General features: G+C 32.1%; 1 protein-coding gene across 1 annotated transcript; it reads right to left on the minus strand.

Moving 5' to 3' along the window:
* Positions 1 to 929: 929 nt before the first annotated feature.
* Positions 930 to 20,051, minus strand: LOC111718020 (dedicator of cytokinesis protein 3). The gene is made up of 16 exons (XM_023493500.1): positions 19,990 to 20,051; positions 12,558 to 12,635; positions 11,710 to 11,864; positions 10,747 to 10,806; positions 9,670 to 9,728; positions 8,734 to 8,821; positions 8,217 to 8,288; positions 7,201 to 7,286; positions 5,327 to 5,450; positions 4,698 to 4,756; positions 3,349 to 3,421; positions 2,723 to 2,800; positions 2,298 to 2,396; positions 1,811 to 1,937; positions 1,364 to 1,419; positions 930 to 998 (listed from the first exon to the last, which is right to left on the minus strand). The coding sequence occupies exons 1-16, from the start codon at positions 19,997 to 19,999 to the stop codon at positions 930 to 932; spliced, it is 1,293 nt and encodes a 430-aa protein (XP_023349268.1). The 5' UTR covers positions 20,000 to 20,051.
* Between the last annotated feature and the right edge of the window lie 1,816 nt (positions 20,052 to 21,867).

The raw sequence follows: 21,867 nt of genomic DNA on the forward strand, positions 1-21,867 counted from the left end.
AAATGAAGTTCCATTAAATACTTCCCAATTCACAATGCCATCTCTTCCTTTTTTATTTAACAAGTTGTGATTTAGATTTTTGATGCAATGTATGTAATAAATGCAATAAATATTTGTCCTAATAATTGAATTCTCAAGACTGTGTCCTTTTCTGTGTATCCTGGCCTGGGAAGTTCTTCAACATTAGTGTGTCTGTATGAGGAGTATGAGTACGTCCTTTTTTAACCCTATTAACCCTGAGCCGAGTCTGGCCTGGGGGGGGGGGGTAATTTGACCCCTCCCTATATTTCTTTGCCATAACTCAGAAAGTATTTGAGCTAGAAAGCTCACATTTTCTGATGTTTCTAACTGACACATGCCCATCACTTAAGGGGAAAAGCTGTTCTTTCATACCAACGGCATACTGCCTAAATGCCTTATTTTAACTATACCAGACTAAATCTATATCTATACATACCTCCAGTTATTGGATTTAAACATTTTATAGTTCTTTAGAAAGCCTTTAACAAAAGCAAGCAGATTGCACAATTTTTGCACACACGCCTTTAAAGGGAATTGGCAAATTTTCAGTTTTTCTTGAATACACATTTAGGTTTTTAAAATTTTGAAAGGGTTTTTGCAGATTTGAATTCGCTGGGTCAAGGGCTTTCCAAAAATGTATATTTTGTTGCAAATTGAGAAATTTTTATTTGCAAAATTTTTGCTTTATAACTAGATTCTGCAATAATTATTTGAATTTTTGCCCAAATGCTTTCCAAAAACGAATTAAATGTCATAGATGTCATGAAACCAGACGTCGGCGTAAATAAGGTTAAACAGAAAATTTTCACAAATATTCCCGCGAAATTAAAATATATCTAAATAATATTTTATATTTTGAAATAAATTCGGGAAACGAAAAAAAAATTTCGTTTTCAAATTTGCTGTGTTTAATTTTTGAATGCATTACCTGGCATAATTACAGGAGGAAATCCAAGTCTTTTAATTAAGGAACAATCCTGAAAATAAAATTCTAAAATCTTCAAAAAAGAAAATGATATTGAACTTTCTTTTGTAAACGGGGCTTAAAGGGATTGAGACTTACTCATACGGGTACTCTTCTGATGAGAAAAAATTATGTCCTTGTTTTTATTCTGATAAATACAGATATTTCAACAGCAGACACAAGGAATGCAGTGTCAGAATTTATATCTTTTTAACATAAAAAAAAACACGGTAATAACTTTCTAACTATTATTTAATGCTCATACAGGTTTAAACGGTAAAGGCCGTTTTGAATTGATTTGACTTGAAGTTAATTCAACTGTCCAGTGTCCCTTTAAATATATCTAGTTTAAAATTTGAATTTTGAACCAAAACTGACCTTCAATTTTGCCATGTTTTGCTGAAGGACAATTTCTGCTGATCCTGAGAGGGTTTCTGCGGAATTAAAATATATTTTTTTCTCTTTTCTGCACGGATGGATTGGATAAGAGGACAACAATTATAGTTGGAATAAAAACTTGCCAGAAATATTTTAAAAATTCAAATTGAGGAGTTTTAAACAAAAATGGCGTGAAAACTAAATCAAAATGGCCGGAATTTTTGATTAAAATGACCGGAATTCTAAATTAAAAAGGCGGAAATTTCAAACTTTAATGGCAGATTTTTTTAAAATGATTTAAACGGTGGGAGAAATAATGAAAATGGAGAGAATTCTAGACTAAAATTGTGGGTGGGAATTAAAATGGTTTCAATTTTCAACTGAAATGGCGGGAATCTAAAATTAAAAAAGTCTAATTTAAATTCGAGAAAAAAATGGCGTCTATTCCTAAATGGAATGTGAGAAAAGAAGGTCCAGTCTGCGCAGGCGTGAGTTTATTTGAGTTTTTAATTGCTAGTGAGTGTAGATGGAAAAAATCCCTCTCATCACAACTCAGGAGTTTAACTTGAATGCTCTAAAATAATAAAAACAAAAGTATAAGGTGTCCCAATAGACATGTGAATTAAGTGACGATTTCTATGTTGTCACTAGATTACTACAATTTTTGTAGTATTTCAGTTAAAACAGTTAATAATTAAAACTACAAGTCTTGGAAATTCCAAAATGTGATTTACCATATTAGCAGAAGGAGAACCTAAGAAATCTGGACAGATTCTAATTCTTAAAATTTTCAAAAACTTATGGGACGTTCAGTCTGATTTTTGATTCACGTGTGTCATCTGTTACCTATCAGAAATCGAAGACGATTTTCAAGTCTTCTCTTAATTCCCATGTTTATTGGGACTGTATTAAAAAAATATTTATTATCGTTTACCTGGGGCTGGTTTGTATTAAAGGATCTGCGTTCGGTTAAAAAGAATTTCTGCAATGATTGTACGCCTCCAGATAGTGGTCTTTTGTACATACATCCCACCTAACGTACAGTTCTTTTAGTCTTAGATACTAATATGAACACACCCTATGTATGTATCAAGCAGTACATTTTATGAGGTCCCTTGTACTTAAGAACAAGGGACTCTAACTTACTGACCTAATCATTTGTCGTTAAAAGTTGTGTTTTTGATCATTAAAAGAAGCACTTTAAGCACAATAAATAAACTCATTATTGAAATTTCATCACTTAAAGATTAATGTGCATTTTTTAAATAAATCAGCTACAAATTACAAACTCATTATTGAAATTACATCACTTAAAGAGTGACCTAAGACATGTCTTGTAGTTATGATGATATATTTTACCTGCTGAGTTAAAGACCGTATTCCTGGGTCTCTCTTTTTAGTTCCCTCCTGGTTTAGGATTCTACCAACCCTGTAAACCTGAATAATTAAGTCAATCAAACTGCTAAACCGATTAAGCCCAAACTATTTGTAGAACCTCTAGAACCTCTGTTGAGGTTGGAAATTATAATTGTTAGACTGTCCCACCTAAAAAATAAGGAATTTCTTATTTACTGTAGTATGGATGGTCTTTAATTGTCAAAGGAATTGAGTCTTTTCAACAAACTCTGACTTTCTAATCCCTTTACCTGTGCTACCCAATGTTGTAGACCTTAAATATTTCAAACTATAAATTTTGTTAAATCAAATAATCTAAGTTTGAAATGCCAAAGGTTTACATTTTTAGGTTACGAGGATACAGGCATGAGAATAATTGATTTTGTGGCAAAATCTCATTTCCTTTNAAATAGGCTGTTCAGTATTAAAAGGGAAAAATAAACTTAATTGGTCTTTCTAGCTTCCCTGAACTTAGGTCATAATTTTAACTCAACCCCGTACATCACATTAACCCCCTGAATTCGACTGATTTTTAAAAACTCTTTTTTAAGCTTACTATCTGTCTTATGGTTGATTACATTAGCACTCACCAGAACAACTAGATGTAAGTCTAAGCAAAGATCAACACCTCCTAGGTCCAGAAACAACCCTCCCGGTTTAGGCCTGGACAGTAAATATGTAATAAACATAGTAATAATTCCCATATCTTGGAAACCTGAACCTACCTGTATATATATTACGGTATAATCACCTGACCGTATTATCGGTCAGTTTTATCTTTATCTGTATCTTCTACTCAAATAGAGTTGGTTGAATATGGACTTACGGTCAGACGTATTAGCTCTCGGTAATGAGTAGAGTTTGAGGGAGTTGTATCTGGATTGATACAGACTTAAGAATACAGAAACAGTTGTATCTGGATTGATAAAGACTTAAGAATACAGAGATAGTTGTATCTGGATTGATACAGACTTAAGAATACAGAGATAGTTGTATCTGGATTGATACAGACTTAAGAATACAGAAACAGTTGTATCTGGATTGATACAGACTTAAGAATACAGAGATAGTTGTATCTGGATTGATACATACTTAAGAATACAGAGATAGTTGTATCTGGATTGATACATACTTAAGAATACAGAGATAGCTGTATCTGGATTGATACAGACTTAAGAATACAGAGATAGTTGTATCTGAATTGATACAGACTTAAGAATACAGAGATAGTTGTATTTGAATTGATACATACTTAAGAATACAGAGATAGTTGTATTTGAATTGATACATACTTAAGAATACAGAGATAGTTGTATTTGAATTGATACATACTTAAGAATAAAGAGAGAGTTGTATCTGGATTGATACAGACTTAAGAATACAGAGATAGTTGTATCTGAATTGATACAGACTTAAGAATAAAGAGATAGTTGTATCTGAATTGATACATACTTAAGAATACAGAGATAGTTGTATTTGAATTGATACATACTTAAGAATAAAGAGAGAGTTGTATCTGGATTGATACAGACTTAAGAATACAGAGATAGTTGTATCTGAATTGATACAGACTTAAGAATACAGAAACAGTTGTATCTGGATTGATACAGACTTAAGAACACAGAGATAGTTTTATCTGGATTGATACAGACTTAAGAATACAGAGGGAGTTGTATCTGGATTGATACAGAATTAAGAATACAGAGGGAGTTGTATCTGGATTGATACAGACTTAAGAATACAGAGATAGTTGTATCTGAATTGATACAGACTTAAGAATACAGAGATAGTTGTATCTGAATTGATACATACTTAAGAATACAGAGATAGCTGTATCTGGATTCATGCATACTTTAAGAACTATTGGAGTAAGGCATTTGTTACAAATACGTAAAAAAATAGACCAAGAAGATCTTTAAACAAAAGGAAATAATTTTACCTTGAATGATTAACGAACCATCTTTCAGAGACAAAATCTCCTTTTCTTTCACTGTACAACTAAAAATACATGAATAGGTAGTTAAAAAGATTTTTTTTTTATTAAATGGTCTTAGCATGATACACTTTTTGGCCTCAAAGAGTTCAATTAACAATTCACAAAAGTATTATTATTGAAAAATGTGTAACACATTATGAATAGGGTTTCCAGCGAACGAAAATTTTCGTTCGTATTTGGCAAAAAAAAATTCGCAAAAAAATTCCGCGAGAACCATAAGTTTTGTAGCTGCAACAATTAATTACGCAAACAAATTTGTGGAATTCTCTGCTCTCTGCAAAACATTTCGCACTTGTTTTTTCGCGAAACAGATTCAAGCAAAATTTGGCGAAAAAAGCGAAACTAGTTTGTTTCCCCGAGCAAACGAAATGCGAAATTCTCGGCGAAAAAATAATTTTCGCGAAACGATTTTCCCTTGTTTACGGGAAACCCTAATTGTGAAGTGAAATTCAACTTATTTAGTTAACAAAGAAAATCTTCTTAAGGAATTAACAAAGAAAATCTTTTCCACAGTGTTCCAGAAAAATTAGTTTAATTAAATGAGAATGTCCTTGCCAGCTTTTTTTAACTACCTGACAGTAAATGAGGATGTCCTCTATCCAAGTTTGTCCTCCCACCTCCACGAGGACAGAATGAAGATGTTGATTACCAAGATTACCGTCGTCCCCACGTCCCCCTGTGGGGCCAACTGACGACCTAAAAACAATTTGTTAAAAATCAAACTCAAGCTCTCTTCAAAAACAAAAAAATACATCTTGGTGCTTCTACGTGACTACATTATAATGACCAGAGTCTAAAACTAAAGAACGAAAAGTTTTGACTTAAATTTTAAGTTCATGGTTAAATGCCACTTCTGACTTAATTTAAACCTGAACTTTAACCGTGAGGTTAAATATTTAACCCTGTGGTTAAATATTTAACTCGCCGAAATCGACGAGTTAAAATTTAAACCCAGGGTTAAAATCTTGAAATCCTATTTGTCTATTATTCAATCATCATTCAGCTGAGAAAGCGGCATTCAACTTTACGATATATTTAAAAGTGAAAACCTTGTTAAAGAAATTTCACGTTTTAGATAAATTAATTTTTGCATGTAAACCCAAAAAACGGTTGTAACTCGAAATAGGTTTTGTTTTCGGTTACGTAATAACAGCTGATTAGCGATGGTTATGAAATATTCTCCGTAAATCCTTTTCTCTGATTGGTTTAGATTTTTCCCAAGAAATTCAAATTTGGAATTGAGAAAGTTTAATATTTAAGTAGCTACTCATTATTTTACAGAACTTTTAACCTCGAACATAAAATTCGCGCATTCATTAGTTTTAGCCTCTGGTTTGCCTGCAGATTTCTAAACTAAAGAAATGAGTTGAAATTATTTCTTAATTTAGAAAAATAAACATATCCAGGATAATTTTCACATCATTGATTTTTGATTGCAGGGGCATTTAACCCTAAACAGGGTAGGGGAAGGGGGGGGGGCGTTGGACGCCCCCCCCTCCAGTTTTTTTGCCCTAGAACTCTCATTTTTGACACTATTATCATAAAATTTCTCGACTTTTAACGAAAAGAAAGAATTGAGCCTTTGCCACAAACTCTGATTTTCTAATTCCTATATCTTTGCAACCCAATGTCGTAGACCTTAGATATATCAAACTATGAATTCGGTTAGATCAGATAATCTAAGTTTGAAATATCAAAGGTTTACATCATAAAATTGCAAAGATATAGGGATTTGAAAATTTGAGTTTGTGACAAAGAATCAATTCTTTTAAAGAATTTTTGTACAGAATTTTTTTTTTAATGAATAGGTTAGGCTACAGGGAGGTAACAAGTCCAGTCTTGTAAAAATATAAAATAGCCCATAACCATTTTGTGACTAATGATACAGATCTAAAAGCTATATTTTTGAGAAGCCCTTGAAAAATAGATGTAGAAACACGTGTCACATATTTGTCTCAGAAAAAATATATTTCTTACGTTTTTTAACCCTTTTTTGATTTTTCAACTCTCTATTAAAGTTATCGGTCTAATTTTTGTTCAATGAGCTGGCCATGAAAAATTGGGCTATGAACATGCATTTCAACCCTACACATATTCTCTAAGGCCTGGGGGGGGGGCGTGGGACCCGGACGCCCCCTAGGCTATACATAGATTCAGACCCCCCAGCTTTAATAGGGTTAATGAGACTTCCACCTTATTAAAAATAAACAATTAACAGAAAAAAAGCTTTTCCGTTAATAACATTATTAATATTTGTAGAGAATGTATCGACAAATATGACAATTCATTGCATAACTGATCAGTGATTGTGTATGCATCAAAACTTTACATCTCCATCTATAAAAAAAATCAGAAAAAAAGATAAAAAAGTCCCCCCACTTGTTATACAAATATTAATGATTTTATGATGATAAATTGTACATGCAGAACTGCACATACTGCTTACCTAGAAGCTCTTGTGTACGCATTGTACAGATTAACACAGCTGTCTTTATGATTTAATCGAGTTCCATCCATCCTTCTAGGCACCTTCTATAACATATTAACATAGTTTCTAGTTTCCATGCAAAGATGACAATGCTAAATTCACAACGGTAAACCTACATATGATTGATAATGTGGAAGAAATTGTCGTTTTTCTAGGCTTGTATTGAATTATCTGATATTATATTCAGAAATCATAATTAAAAATAATCAGTTCAAAATTCTTATTCTTATTTATACTTGATCAAACAAAGCTTTTAAGGAACCATTGAGCAATGTGCATGGAGGATTAATAAAAATTACCACTACACTCCCATCATGTGTTACAGACAGGGTGAAAAAGACGCATGAACTAGCAAGAGATTAAAACATGGGAAAATCACAGGATCCAACCGTGTTTTTAGAACCTTATGTTGTGTAAAGGATTAAACTTATTTATCCCTAGGTCTGATGCCCCAGTGCAGGATATCAAGATAAAGTGCTGTAGATTAGCGCAATTTCAAACAATGTGATGAACCCGGGTTAATTATTAAAAGTTATTTCTTCTACTCATGAAATCTTAGAAAGTTTCTTTGGTTATTTCTATAATGTACGTATTATGTATAACCTATGTATTGTACTGCATTGCATATGTAGCATCTATGTGCTGTAGTACATAATTAATTGTATGTGTAGTTTTATGTACTGAACTGTAAAGTGTGTGTATACTGTATAGTGTAAAACCTATGTAATGTACTGCATTATATGTATTGCACTATATTGTATGTGTATAACCTCTAGTACTGTACTGTATTGGATGTGTATAAACTATACTGCACTGCATTGTGTGTGTGTAACCATATGCTCTTTATTATGTTGCATGTGCTAAGCCTAACGCACAACATTATGTTATATCCTATTTACTGTACTGCAATGTATGTGTATGAGCTCTACAAACTGTACTGCATGGTATGTCTGTGTACTTTACTGCATGATTACCTCAAGATCAAACTGATTATTAACAGCGTCAATTCTTCTCTGTAGTTTACTTATCAACTCTACCTCTTCCCCCTTCAATATCAGTTTTATCAAAAATTCATTTATTGTTCAATAAGAAGCTATTTATTAACACATTTTTGAAAAGAATGAATAATTTTAGCATACAGGACTTTATTTCAGATAATTTGCATTTGAAAATTGACATGTTCGATTAAGATACCGTTTAAACCCGAGCAGAATAAAATTACGACAATTTTCTTCTTTGTCTCTGCAGAATAATCCGCAAGTCACTATCATTGAGAAACCATCATAGAAAAAAACAATGTTCAGCATGGAAAATTAGAATAGCTCACTGAGCCTTGATCAGACAATGCGTTAAAGAGCACTGTTGCAAATCAGATATGTCACTTTTATTGTAGGGTCACTTCAAATTAAAATTTTAAAATTTTAGCTGGTACACCATATTATTCATGCAGTGGAAAGATTTAGAAAAATAAATATTTAATTGAAAAAATTCCTTTGTTAAAGCTCCGGAAATGATCTGTTGACTCCAGTAGATCAATTCATCAATAGATCGTCGGAGATCATTCTGATCATCAACCTCCCTAGAAAGATAGATCAATTCATCAATAGATCGTCGGAGATCATTCTGATCATCAACCTCCCTAGAAAGATAGATCAATTCATCAATAGATCGTCAGAGATCATTCTGATCATCAACCTCCCTAGAAACTAGAAAGATAGATTAATTCGTCAATAGATCGTCGGAGATCATTCTGATCATCAACCTCCCTAGAAATATAGATCAATTCATCAATAGATCGTCGGAGATCATTCTGATCATCAACCTCCCTAGAAATATAGATCAATTCATCAACAGATCGTCGGAGATCATTCTGATCATCAACCTCCATAGAAAGATAGATTAATTCGTCAATAGATCGTAGGAGATCATTCTGTTCGCCCACCTATCAATCTATTTAAGTAGATAAGGTGGTAGGCGATTATATCAATATACTGAAGACGACTTTAAAAAAAGTTTTTATTGTTAACAAGTTTTTTTCGAATTATAAGATTACAAGTAATTAAAGAGAAGATTTTTCAATTGATAGCTTCTCTTTGTTTAAATATTTTTGTGTATCCATGCTGTTTAAAATCTTTAAATAAATTATAACATTTAAATCGAAAGTAGTCTTCATTATATTGATAAAATCTCCTACCACCGTAGATAGATAGATTAAACGATGATAAAATTTGGATTTTTATCTGAACAAACAGATGAGAAGATAAATATATAATTAGAAAGATACATAAATTCATAAATAAATATAAATAGATAATTTCATAAATAAATATCTAAATCATTCTCTGATTAACTTAATAATATATTAAACAGTAAATTTCTAATGATGAAGCTTGGAACACAAATGTTTGTAAAAAATGTCTAGCTGACCTGAGTAAATAAAGTTGTTTATATGCTTGAATCCAGATTTTTAAAGTGCTTTTAGCCTCCTAAAGCAAGAAAATATGTTAATTATCCTATTTTGGATTTTGTTTGGCGCCTCCCTAACTAAGCTGTCCGTGTGTACTGCAGTGATTTGAAGTACACTGACCTAAGAATTGGTGGGTTTTAGCAAAGAGTCGGTGCGGTGTGAGTTTTTCAGAAAGATTTTCTGCAGATTTTCTGGAATTTTTATTGAAAAGACGACATTTGAAGAATTTGTAGAAATCTGCGAATAAATTTAAAGAAAATAAGAAATTCAATATAATGATGAAAACGAAAAAATTGATTCTAGCATTGATTTATTGCCAAATTTCTTTTGAGAAATATGTCCCTAACCATCTAATTAGAATTACTATAGAATTTAAACCATATTTTTTGTCGTCGTTACTTAATAATTAAAAAAACCGATTCTAAAAAAACCTACACACCCAAATTGATGATATTGAACGTCGACTTTGCACTCAAACTCCGTAATTATAGATCTTTAAAACGTTTTATATTTCTAAAATGAATCCTAAAAAATTACATTTCCCCTCAGATGTTTAAAAATCATCCCAGGGTGTTGGGTAATTATTAAAAATATAGACTCCTGTTACAGACAAGTTGGGGTTTAATTACAGAGAAAATAAATAGAGAGAGGAAGACAACTGAAAAACTACGTTTTTAGTACGCGGAGAGTGCAGTTATATTGGCGGTTTCAGTTTTGTTGGACTTAATTCTTATCTATGAATATATTTACTCTGTGATCTTATGCCAAAATAAAACAGGGCCAGGGGTGTATATCATTCCTCCTCACAATTTTATTTTCCCCTATTTTTTTATTGATTTTTGTTGAGCTAAATAGGGGGAAATTTAGGTCTTTAGGTGTATAATAAATTAAATTAAAAATTGACAACTGATGATTAATTTTTCATTTATTTCCCAAAATAATTTATTGTATATACTATATATACCCTGAATTTGTAGTATTTTGTTCCTCCTATCCTACCCTGCTAGCTGTATATTGAATATACATGTTTTAAATACCTGTATAATAGGATTTGTTGGATTAGAGAAAGAAACCCTGGACTTTTGGATTATACCAATCTAATCAAATGGAAATATATAAATTTATTCAGAAATCATAATTTTTAAATAATCACAAATACAATATGTCTTTTTAATGTCTTTTTTGGGTCGATTTTTTGTACACATGACCCAATATGGCCATTGTCGTCATTAAAAATGATTCCTTAGACAAAGGAAATGAGTCTTTGCCACAAACTCGAATTTTCTAATCCCTTTATCTTTTAAATCTGATGATGTAAACCTTTGATATTTCAAATTTAGATTATCTGATATTACAGAAATTATAGTTTGAAATATCAAAGGTATTTGACCATGGGTTGCAAAGATTTTGGGATTAGAAAATCAGAATTTGTGGCAAAAACTCAGTTCCTTTAGAATACATTTTGTTGCTTAAATCCACCAATGAAAAAAGGGAAATCCGCGAGAATTGTAATTATTAATATTTAACTACAAAAAAACAGAGAGGAACAGAAAAACTAATATTATCACTAGCAAAGTGCCCAGCAGACATATGTCTAAAACGAGGAAAATAGTTAATTAAATGATTAATCTATATTTATTTTTTACTTTAAAGTGAAGAATGTTTTATGTCAGGTTTATTTTGTTTACAAGTTTTAAGACAAGTTTTAACATAAATATACGCATCATGGAAATCATTCCAGACCATTAAATGACACTTTCTAATAGCGATTTCAAAATGTCCAATATGCAATCATCTTAGCTTACTATATATTTCAATTGTGAATTTCCACCTAATTGCTTTATACTTGTACTGTTAATATAATCATCAATTTGTAAATGTTAACTCGTTCTGTATACAGATACATTTATTTTAGCAATAAACTTTATCTTATCTTATCTACAATCTAAAAATAGTATAGTGTTTTTTACACCCAAGTCTAAACCTGAGTAAAATCCCACCTTATTTGTGGAGTCCTTTACAATATAGTGAAGCTGGTTGGAGTCCAATAGTTGGAAAGTGTCTCCGATAAAGAAATTGAGCCACGGGTATTTCTTTTTATCATTCTGGGGGTCTGATCCCTCCACTTGGTCCCCGATTTCACAAACCGGAAACTCTAAAAACAAAATGAAGGATATTTTAAAATTGACGGATTTTACGCATTTTTTCTATCAAATCTTAATTTTTCCGAATATGTATTTCATTTCTCGTTTATTTTTATCCCTCAATCGCTTTTCATCTCTTTTATTTTTTACAATTTCAGTCCTTTGAGCCTTAATATGTATAATGAAGTTTAAGTGGAATTTTTGAGTCATCTTTGATTTGTCATTTGTCAACCTAATTTTTATAAAACAATAATCAGAAAATAAACCTAGTCCAACCAGTTTTAAATTGTGATATGCCTTTCTTGTGAGCTCGAAAAACCGGAAGTACGAATAATTTCGTTTAGAATCCGACAAATTCAGTTTTATTTAATAAATAAAAACTTTCAACAACTACCTTAATATCCCTGGTAATAGCGCAAATTTATTTATTTATGATTGTTTCATGAAAAATATTTGACAAATGGATGCCGCAAACTATTTTAAAGATAAAAGACGATAGTAAAGTATTCTTGAAAAAAATTATATCTTTGTGACAGGATGGTTTGTACCTTAGATATTTCAAACTTTGATTATTTGATCCAAAAGAACTCATAGTCTGAAATATCTAAGGTCTACGACACTGGGTTGCAAAGATATATGAATTAGAAATTCAGAGTTTGTGGCAATGACTTATTTCCTTAATTAAAATTATTACTGTATAATACCTGGTTTACTAGAATTAAATAAAGCTACTAGAACCTTCCTTCTCCCACCCTCATCTCGGTCCATTCTTACATTTTCATCTTGGGAAATTTAATTTTAACAACACAAAAAACGATCATAAACTTTAGCACAGCTTTAGGGATAACTATAAAAATATAAATATTTATTAATTCAATTTGTTTAATTTATGCATCTTTTGATAAAAAAACTTTATTTCCAATGATATGTTTAAAAGTATATAATAGTATTTCTTTAAAAATTATCAAAGCAATAATTTTAGAAAAAAATCAAAAAAAGATTTAAAAAATAAAGCTTGAAAAACAAAAATGCAATTTAGATTGTTTAGCTCTAAACTTTAAAGAAAAAAATGCGGTGGGGGGGGGGGTGATACCTAAAGGTTAGAAGTAATAGTAATTGTAATGGAACTCTTATTTGTAAAGGGACGTTCACGATTGACAACAGAACCCTTTAAACCTTTATCTGATCAATAATGTGGAAGACATCGGCGTTTAAAGGGAGTGCTCGCGAAAAATGAAAGGGGGTATAGGCTTAATGCGATAAAAAAGCGCGTTTGATCGCTACTAATCTTACTTCTATCTGTTGCGTCTATAAGAAGAAAATTGTTAAAAGCGGCTAATACCGAAGAACGTAGTGTCCATACAAATTCAGAAAGATGCAACATACGACTTAGACCGTAAAAAAATCTATTTAATTTCAAAAAAATCATTCAGATATTACAACCTATAGTCATCGATTATCTTTCGCCAGATATGTATACAGTTGATTTTTCATAATATGTTTTGATTTTATTTTTTAAAATAATATTTAGCTTACAACTTGTTTTCGAAAATTCCTGGAAAATATTAAAATGTCGTCTTCATTACGAAAAATCATCGTAACAGGAATAAATGTTTTTATAAATAACTCTCAGATCATAACAATTAAAACATATTATGAAAAATCAACAATATTCAAATGTGGCCAAAGATAATCGATGACCATAGGGTGTAATATCTGAATGATTTGTTTGAAATTAAATAGATTTTTTTACGGTCTAAGTCGTATGTTGCATCTTTCTGAATTTGTATGGACACTACGTTCTTCGGTATTTGTCGTTTTTAACAATTTTCTCCTTATAGACGCAACATATAGAAGTAAGATTAGTAGCGATCAATAGCGCTTTTTTATCGCATTAAGTTATCGCATTAAGCCTATACCCCCTTTCATTTTTCGCGAACACTCCCTTTAATATACTGAAAAAGTGTTTAATTCTGATTTTTTACTCCCCATTGTATCTGCAGAAAGAATAGGCAAATCACTTTCAAAGAGAAAATAAAGACCAAGGTTTCAAGGGTACCATTATTAATCTGACATACAACTATATAACTAACGACTACAGTTTTACTGCCTTTCTTCAAAGCTCGTTACATCCAGGAAAAAAATTCAGAAGCATAACATTCTGACATTTAAAATTCTTAAAGGCTAAATTAAAAAGATCTTAGAGAATCTAAGATGCAATCTGATATTCTAACAACTCAAGCGAAAAATGTTTACATAAAAATATTCTTATTTGAAATCAGGTTCTTATTGCTCTGCAAGCACCAGCTAATAGTTCAAATTGAAACTTAATACTATTTCATGAATGTATTTAATCTTGCATGCATAGTTCAAGTTCCGGACCAGAGTCCCAAACTTTTAATTGGTCAAAACGGGGTAAGTGCTCAATCTAAAAATGATTATTTAAAAATGTTTTTTTTCTTTAATTTGCAGATTTATGCAGTTTTTCAGAAAACTTAGAATATCTTCCTGACTGTTATTTAGATAAAAGGTATAAAACCATTTTGAATTGGCATCTTAAACTTAACTCCAAAATCGGAATTTTTCATTTTGGAATGAATTGGAATTTTCGTTTTATGGTAAATATGGACCCTAATTTAATTTAAAGTGACCCTTCTGGCAAAGATGGCAATGCCCGATTTACATCGGTGGTACGGATACCCTTAAAACATTAATATGACAAATAAAACTTTGCAAGAAAACGCCGTTTTTATTGACTGAAAGTTGTTCAATTTTGGTAATTTTTCCAATCTTTCTAAAAAGAAAGAAAAGCGCGGGTTACTTTTGCAGACAAACCATAAGTCTAAATCAGCAGTTTTTAAACACAAAACATGGACCTCTAATTCGTACTTGATCAGACATAGCTTTTAGGATATCGTTGAAAATCGGGAATTACCATTCTCGCATTGGAGGGTCACTTGAAAATACAAATACAGTCCCTTTAATACCAGCTCCACCAAAAGTTTCAATCTCAACTATTGATCCTTATATAAGGTTTGTTGTGCACTCTAATTTAAAGCAGGAAATTTAGGGTCTATCATATCAAATTCACGTTTGGGAAGTTGATTTCCTTTTTTTGAGTCTTGAGATTTTTCAATGCTTTTCATTATGAAACATTAAAATATTAAACCCTTTTTTAATACTAAAGCTTTAATGCTAAGCAAACTTCATTTAAAAACACAGAAATAATGCCCGTTCTCTGGTTCAAGTTGATCTAAGCTAATAGATTTATCCGTTCAGTGTATTACACCTATTTCATTCAAAAATTTCCACCTTTATAGTTTCCTTTTTTCACTGTGGCATCATATAGAATTCAATTGTGTTGATCAAAATTAAAATATGAAGTTATTCTATGATAAAATCACCCATCAGTTAGAAAAAGAGGGGTGGGGGAGAGGGGAAACAAAATAATCCCTAAAATTGTGAGTTGTCGATGCACTTTCATGTGATCCTGCATTTAAATAGCTTGCTGTATATACCCGGTTTACAACTTCACCATTTAAACGTTATAGAAGAAATTATCGTTTTTTATTCTTGGAATGAGATAAATAAAACGGTAAAATACTAAAGAAAATGGGGAAACATATAAAGGGGGGGGGGAGGGAGGAAGGGATTACAAATGACACATCGAAGATAAAATGTAAAAAATTATTCCCAAGCGTTTTCTCAGATCATATAGTTAAATATGTACACAAAACTGTGAGAAAACATTAAACAAACTGTCCAAAAATTGCTGGNGGGGTTGAGACGTGGCTCCCTAGAATGGGACGAGAGAGAGGAAAGCAATAAAAGGGTGGGGGGTTGGCATAGGCTGAGATCTATGAAGAATAGGAATTGTGTTAAAAAAAGAGGTTTTCTAAGTACGTTTCTATACTGATGAAATCCATTCAAGGGGAAATAAAGTCACAGGGGATAATCAATAAAAAGGATTGAGAGTTAAAAGTAAAGACAACGTAGCTTTGAAGTGACCCGCGTGTTTTTCTGAATATTGGTACTTTTAAGGGGTTTACTTTAATAGTGATTTTAGATTTATGCAACAGAGAGTACATGCAAGAAATTGACAGAGCAGTTATCTTACAATGTTCTACCTTCCAATCAACTCCCTACCTATCCCAAAACATAAGTTGATGTGCGTATCCAATTATATTTAGTATAGTTAACTAACTTAGAGCCAACCACCCAAAACAACCTACCCTGGTCCAAACTGCATTGTAAATTGTGATTGCTTATTTTAAAGACCTTCTAAAACTTCTAAAGCATCGACATTTTTTACAATTCTTTTTGCTGAAGACACAACACTGCAACTTTCTTAAAAAAGCTTCCAAGACTTATATGATTTGGCAAAGAAATTGAGTTTTTCCCACACAAACTGAAATGGTCTAATCCCAATAATTTTACAACCTGATGGTGTAAACCTTAAAAAATTTCAAACTTTGACTATTTAATCTAAAAGACTTTATAGTTTGAAATATCACAGGCATGAGACATCAGGTTATAAAGATAAAATGGTTAGAAATCAGAATTTGTGGCAAAAACTCAACTCCTTTGGAGCTCTCTAAAATAGAAGATTGGTTTAAACTCGTTCTGTAAACATAGATACATGTACTTCAGCAATAAACTTTATCTATCTATCTCAGGCTTTGTAGTTAATTAAAAATATTAAATATGAACTCACGACAATATCTTACTTAGTTTTACTCAGATAAGGGATTAAAAGAAATAATTTTGAAAGTTTAACTTGGTCTTTTGAAATTACGTCAACACTCCCTTTAAGCAAACAAATTTCCAAGTTCTAAAATAAATATATATTGCAGAACTAAATAAGGAACTGTGACATAATGTATATCTGAATACATGACGTGAAAGTTACTTTATAAAAGGAAACACCCATCTTTACAAAATCAAGAGACCCAGAATAGGAACCGAGGTGTGAGGGAGGAATAGGATAAACAGAGAAATATTAAAGAAAAGTAAAAGTAGAGAATAGGAACCGAGGTGTGAGGGAGGAATAGGATAAACAGAGAAATATTAAAGAAAAGTAAAAGTAGAGAATAGGAACCGAGGTGTGAGGAAGGAATAGGATAAACAGAGAAATATTAAAGAAATGTAAGAGTAGAGAATAGGAACCGAGGTGTAAGGAAGGAATAGGATAAACAGAGAAATATTAAAGAAAAGTAAGAGTAGTGAATAGGAACCGAGGTGTGAGGAAGGAATAGGATAAACAGAGAAATATTAAATAAATGTAAGAGTAGAGAATAGGAACCGAGGTGTAAGGAAGGAATAGGATAAACAGAGAAATATTAAAGAAAAGTAAGAACTTTGTAACAATTTCTTCAATGAAATTAAAACATTAAATCAGTGCTTTCGGTTCAGACGCCAATAGAATTTTATTAAATCGAATTGATTTGAATTTTCTTCTTGAACTTTATATTGAAAAGTTTTAAGCCATTCGCAAGTATAATTCGCTTTCCAGATTATACTTTTTTGGCGATGTAAAGGGCTCTTAAAAAATTCAAAATGTTTTTCATGCTTTATAAAAATTGTAAAACCCACATATTGCACGAGAATAAATGTGTTGAACAAGAAATTTAAAACAAATAAAATATTCCCAATTGTTGAAAATGCTAATAAGTGAGAAAACTATATGCAGCACCCTTCCTTCCCACCCCGATCACAATTTTTAAATTTTTTTCCACATAAGCGTAAAACGGCAGAAAAATAGCATAAAATATTGTCTTATCGCAATCAAAATCTTTCATTATAATCTGTGTCATAAGTCGTATTTAATTTTTGTTTAAGAATCAATTTTTATCTGGTTGACGTTTTTTATGGTGTTGGTCCATTTACTCAACGCAAAAATGGAACATAAAATTCTTAATATCTATCCCTTCACAGTGTTTGTACTTGGTAGACTATATTTAATATTTATACTTATTTTGTTGTTGGCGAAGTTGTGACTGCAGGGGAAATTAGTGATGGGGTAGTTGTTGTTAGGTAAATAAATGAATGGGGAGATTGCTGTTGGGAAAATTTGATCACTATTGAATGAAGGAAATTACCAAATTTTTTAGAGCAAAACAGAAGTAAAAAGTTTTTTCGTCAAATATTTGAAAAATCGATAAACAATCAAAAACTTTAATATAGAAGTTCACTTAAATTGATTTCCCAATTTCGCTAATTCGATAGCAAAATGTTAAGGGGTTTTCTAAGAGGAAAAGAGGAATACTGCCGAGGTGTGCACAGGGGGGGGGGGCTATGTATCATTATAATCTGTAGCTACCAGGAGATTTTGGCCGTCATAAGGTGCCGAGCCCTCTCTCCTCGGCAGATAAAAAATTTGAGCCCCTGAGTAATAACATTTTAACTGCTCATCTTTTTTATCTCAAGTCCTTCTTTGAATATTGTTAAAGCTACAACAAACAATTAAAAAGAACATCCCCCCCTCTCCCCATCTGTCGTAATATAGGATACAAGGATGAATGAAGGAATGAATGACATATCTAAGTGTTTATTGAACACTAAACACTAAAAACTAAACATCTACCCTAGAAGTAATAAAACTCATAGATCTTTTTACAATAGAAAACGGTTATATAGGCATGGGTGTCTTCAGGAACTTGTCCGGGGGGGGGGTGGCTTACCACCGTTTAGAGCAAAAAAAACCCTGAAAACTATAGATTTTACTGGCCTGGGAGGGGGCGGGTAGCAGGTAGCGTAGCTGAGCCCCCATAGCCCATTTGGGGCACCGCCTCTGGTTAAAGGAAATATATTTTATCAAAAAAAAGGTCTTGCCATGATGCAAAATGCAAGTTCACCAAAACAATTTGCAAATGGTGAAAAATGCAGATTTTTTCCAAAAGCTTATTGAAGGCGTATATTTTTTATATTTCGCCTGGACCTTAACAATATTTTGCTTGAACAACAGAAAATTCCATTGATAAGAAAGGAGCTGATGGCATTTATCCGTTTTCCGTTTCTTTCAACAAATAAACTTTTGGATTTTTGGAGGGCAGTGAAAGGGGGGGGGGGCAGGTGTGACCAGGCCCGTAGCCAGGATATTTCCAGGGGGGGGGGGGGAAAAAAGACGCGCCGCAAGCGAAAAAGATTTTTTCTTTAACAAAGCTTGGTTTGTTTTTTAGTGGTATATGGTTGTTTTTATTACATTGCCAATGCACACTATAAAGACTAACATTTTAATAAGTGTATTTGAGCTTTTAAGGGTTGACAGAGAACACCTACACACACACAGACACCCCCCACACACTTTTAATGAGTGACACTCAAATAGATTATAATTTGGTTTGGGAAGGGAATCAATTCTTACTCGGGCTATATAATTGATAACTAGATTTTAGAAAATTATGAGAAACAATTTCTTCAATATGGGACGGGGGGGGGGGCTACAAATTCGTCATTGCATCCCCCTTTCAGAAGAAAGGGAGTGCACCTGTCCCCCTGCACCCCCCTGGCTACGGGCCTGGGTGTGGCCAACAAATTTTTAAATATTCCATGATGTAACAATGTTTTATGAAGTTTACCGTTGTACGCAATTGCAATCGCTTAAAATTTGTGAGTCACAAATATTTGTAAATCCTAGAGATCGATCAGATTTGTACATAGTTATCATTGCTCATGTGGCCGCAGCGCCCGGCCAGCCTGTCCTAGCCGCGACGCTCGACCCCCTAGCTTGTCCTAGCCGCAGCGCTCGACCCCTCTAGCCTGTCCAAGCCGCAGCGCTCGGCCCAGAAATAGTCTTAACCTAACCTAACTTAAAAATAATAAAAAATAAATAATAAACAATCATAGGTAAAAAATTGATAGGATATAAAATCGTTCACTAGGACAGACCCCAAATATTCATATCATCATAAAACTTATAAATAATGTACATACACGCTTGCAGTCACACAGTGAAAACAAGAAAGCTTTGAATTAGAAAGACGACAATATTAATTAAATGTATTTTATGCATCGTTACAAAACAATTAGTTTTACAGTAACTTTATTACTGTATGTAAGCGAATTGGGCCTTTTAACACGCAAAATAGCTTTATTGGAAACTATGGAAAGTAATAACTTTAGTCTAAAAGTCGTCACCTTGTTCCATAGTTTCTGGTTCTCACTGTACTTCCTTAAATTAAGCCTTCGAAGCGAGTAAACTGCACTTTGTTGTGTTCGTGTGAAGTGTGTACACTAAACTAAACGGTTATCATATGTTTATCTGTAAACTTCGGAAATCGATAATTTTCTTAAAATATTTTTTTTGATTTATTTCAGCGAAACGGATTTTTTTTGTTGAATTTCAATATAAATTTTAGATATAAATCAAATTGTATAAGATACGAAATTTATAAATGCATAAAGTTCGCCAATTTTTTTTAGTTGATAATTTTATAAATAAAATGTGCATTTATAATTTGAAAACTATTTGGGTGAGAATTGGTTGAACTAAATTAATAATGTTTTCTTTTGTTGTAAATTTATTTTCCGAATTTTAAACTTGAAAGATTCATGCGTAAATGTACGCATTTAGACGTCATATTTTTAAAAGTCGTCTTCGAAAAGAATACACTTTGTTCATTTACATAAGGGGCGTTTACATGGAGAGGGCAGGGGCGTACGAGAGCATTTGTCAGGGGGGCCAATTTAGCGCACGTCAGCGCGTAAAAAAATGTTGTGCCCTCCCCCCCCCCTTTAAAATATTGATACCTTTATTGACTATGTAAACTATATCGATCATATACAAACTTCCATATTTTAAGTGTTAAAATAATTTATGTAATTCCCTTAAGTAGACTCATCAAAAACTCCCTCTTATTACTATTTACTGTGGCTGTAAGTTTCAAAGGTTAACAATATCTATGTTTTCATAGGATCGATAAAAAATTGTTTTATATAATAATGATATCAAATATATATTTTACATGTGAAGGCAGTATCATGATTAAAGCTTTTTAATGAAACTTTTTTATTTAAGGGCAAAAGTGACATTTTAAACTATTTTTATTATACGATGTAATTATACTTAAATTTAAAACATGCATAATTTCAAGTGACCCTCCATTTATAGAGTGGCATATCCGATGATACCTTTAAACCTTCATTTCTCCATCGTTTCTGAAGCAAGATGTAATTACGATGTAATTATACGATGTAATTATACTTAAATGAAAAACATGCATAATTTCAAGTGACCCTCCATTTATAGAGTGGCATATCCGATGATACCTTTAAACCTTCATTTCTGAAGCAAGAAATGCATGTCGAGTCACTTTTGTAGAGAAACCACTAATGAAAATAATGAGTTTTCAAAATGGAAAACATGGATATTTAATGCAATACTCGATCAGACAAAGTTTTGAAAGGTATTGTTGTAAATCAAAATTGAAATTATGTCTGCTGCATCACTTTAAACCTTTCAATTTATTCTATATTAATTAAACTGCTTTAATATTAGGTTTGTGAACTTAAAAAAAAAGAAAAAAGAAATTAACAAAATGTTTTTTTAAAAAGGTAATGAAAAGCTTTAAAAATACCGCTTCCTAAAACGAGAACCCTTGGGTTTTTTACAACAAATCTTTTCAATATTTTTTCGCGTGAGATACTATCCACTGGATAGTATCCAGTATATATCAGAATGAATATTTAAACGGGCCAGGTTGCAAAGCCTTGTAGGGAAATACATGCAAAAATAATATTAAAAGAGCCCCCCCCCATGGGTCATGGGTGCCCCCCACCCCTCAGGGTGGGGCCTCGGTGGCACAACAAATGGAGGGGGCCAACCCTAAATTTTGCCCCCCCCTTCCTCCATTGACTCTATTATGCATTAACGCATTCATAGTAGTATTATAGCCATTAAAATTAAAAATAAAAAGAACAATATTCTCATCTGTGCTTCGTGCACAATCTCTAATAGAAATACTGACATTCTATATCCCGATAAGGCTATTTTTGTCTAAAAAAAAATATAAGTAC

This window comes from Eurytemora carolleeae, unplaced genomic scaffold (assembly GCF_000591075.1).
Source record: "Eurytemora carolleeae unplaced genomic scaffold, Eaff_2.0 scaffold161, whole genome shotgun sequence".
In the NCBI taxonomy this organism is placed as follows: domain Eukaryota; kingdom Metazoa; phylum Arthropoda; class Copepoda; order Calanoida; family Temoridae; genus Eurytemora; species Eurytemora carolleeae.